At 48.2% G+C, this 2,280-nt stretch overlaps 1 protein-coding gene across 1 annotated transcript; it reads left to right on the top strand.

Moving 5' to 3' along the window:
* Window positions 1-637: 637 nt before the first annotated feature.
* On the top strand, window positions 638-1,528 carry LOC130119811 (paraneoplastic antigen Ma1 homolog). The gene has a single exon (XM_056288406.1). It carries the CDS (start codon window positions 638-640, stop codon window positions 1,526-1,528), a length of 891 nt encoding a protein of 296 aa, XP_056144381.1.
* The last annotated feature ends 752 nt before the right edge of the window (window positions 1,529-2,280 follow it).

Below are 2,280 nucleotides of genomic sequence, written 5' to 3'. Positions count from 1 at the left end.
TAAATTATTGTGATCTTTCTATTATTATGTTCACTCACTAATTAATACAAATACACTTTCTTTATTAACCTTTGTGTGGTTAATAAATATTCGCCATTGGTATTTGTATTTAAAGCAAAAGTGTTGCGTCCTTAATTAAATAGATAAGATCCTAAAATATAATACATTAAAGGTACACATGGTATATTAAAGGTACACATGGTATATTAAAGGTACATAAGGAAGTTATTCTCACCACTTCCTCTAGTTGATGGAGGCACTAAGCGTCAAATTTACATAGTTTATCACTTCAGGTAATAGCGACCAGTATTCATTAGAAGAACTCAGGCCCCGCCCACATGGGAGGGGTTACAAAATGGAGGCACCGCTGGGATCGAGAGTGGTTTCCAAACAAAACTAAATAGTCAACTCAGTGAAGAAGAAAGCCAAAAGTAGTTTAACCCCAGTTAAAGTGACGCAACACATAGAAAAAGCCAAAACTATGTTTGTAAACAAGCTAAAGAACTGGTGTAGAGGAGAGGCAGAAGATGAGAGACACGCGCTACTTACTGTTGTCCCAGGCAACCCAGAAATAACCAAAATAGTAGAGGTCCTACAGACTAATAAGTGCCTGGGACGCGTGCGCGTTAGAGGTAGGATGTTAAGTGATACATCAAACGACCTCCTAGTGCTCTGTGAGTGCAGCGGAACAGTAACCAATTCAAATGTTCCCCCCGAAATCCCCCCAGAAGAGGGAGTGAAAGCATGGCCAATCTATATTGTGCCTGAGGAGCGAGACGTAAATGACGAGTTCAACGCTAAACTGCACGCGCTGCTCCAAGCTGAGGGCAAGTCAATGGGAGATATGAGGGCCCTATTCTCTGAACCAGAGCCAGCCCCCTCTTCCGTGGAGTCCATCATCCGTGCTGTTGGTGACCTGCTAGACAAAACATCAAAGCCCCCGTCAGAGAGTGGAGGATACCGACGCCTGCGCACCTTCTCCGGTACTGTGCCCACCCCAGCAGGGGAAGAGCCGTTCGACCACTGGATGGAGCAGGCCTACCTGATGGTGGAGGAGAGTGACTGTGCGCCCAAAGAGAAGCGGAGAAGAATAATGGAAAGTCTAAAGGGGCAGGCACTGGAAGTAGTGAGGGCTGTGCGCTTATCCGAACCCGACATCACTCTAGAAAAATGCTTGGAAGCTCTGGAAAGTGCGTTTGGACTAGCAGAGTCAGGAGATGATCTCTACTTCGCGTTCAGACTGCAGTGCCAACAATCTGGAGAGAAGCTGTCCGATTTCCTAAGGCGACTGGAGCGCACTCTGTCCAAAGTGGTGCAACGAGGCGGCCTCCCGGCCAGCAACATGGATCAAGCTCGAGTGGAGCAACTGCTTAAAGGAGCAGTGGATGCTGACCTGATGATGATCCAGCTGCGGCTGAGGGAACGGAGGGATAACCCGCCCACGTTCCTGGATCTGCTGCGAGAGATCCGCACAGAAGAGGAGTATGAAGCCTCCAGAGCTAAGCTAACTCAGTCGACAGTGTGCTGAGTCCACGCCCAATCGCAACCCGACAACAAACTGTCAGAGATCCAAAGCCTGAGAGCAGACATAAAGGAAATGAAATCAATGTTCGCTGCACTGGCTACAGATCCTCACCAAGTCAAAGAAGGAAGGGGAGAGAAACCAGCACCAGTCACAGAGGCTAGGCATGATCCTGAAGTTGTCGCTTTGAGGAAGCAGGTGCAACACCTGACACAGAAAATGAACTTAAAACAGTTCCATGCCACTGCAACCCAATCGACTGTGATGGCGGTCGGCAGCAGTCCCACTGTTCCAAACACCCCTACCAGACCAGCCGCCGACTCCAAGGAGTACATATGCTACCGTTGTGGAGAGAGTGGACATGTTGCAGCAAGGTGCAAAAACCCTGAGAACCAGAGCAAAGTCATCCAGAAGCTAATTGGAGCTCTAAAGAACGCCCAGCGTAACAACTCAGAGTCTTCCCATCCTGCTGCTAGAGCTAACGTGAACGTCAACAGCAAGAAGAGCGAAATAGGCCACTTTAAGTCACCTGACCTGCCAGAAGGTTTAATAGGGCCCCCAGTCATGGAGCCGTTAAAGGTCAATGGGCACATGTGTGACGCACTGTTAGACAGTGGCTCACGAGTAAGCATAATCTTTGAGTCCTGGTATAAGTGTCACCTGTCAGATGTACCCATCAACCCTGTGAGCAGACTAGACATTTGGGGTTTGAGTGACTCTAGTTACCCTTACCTAGGCTATGTTGTGGTGGATATGGA

This window comes from Lampris incognitus, chromosome 10 (genome assembly GCF_029633865.1).
Source record: "Lampris incognitus isolate fLamInc1 chromosome 10, fLamInc1.hap2, whole genome shotgun sequence".
NCBI classification, from domain to species: Eukaryota; Metazoa; Chordata; class Actinopteri; order Lampriformes; family Lampridae; genus Lampris; species Lampris incognitus.
This window is presented reverse-complemented; position numbering and strand designations above follow the sequence as displayed.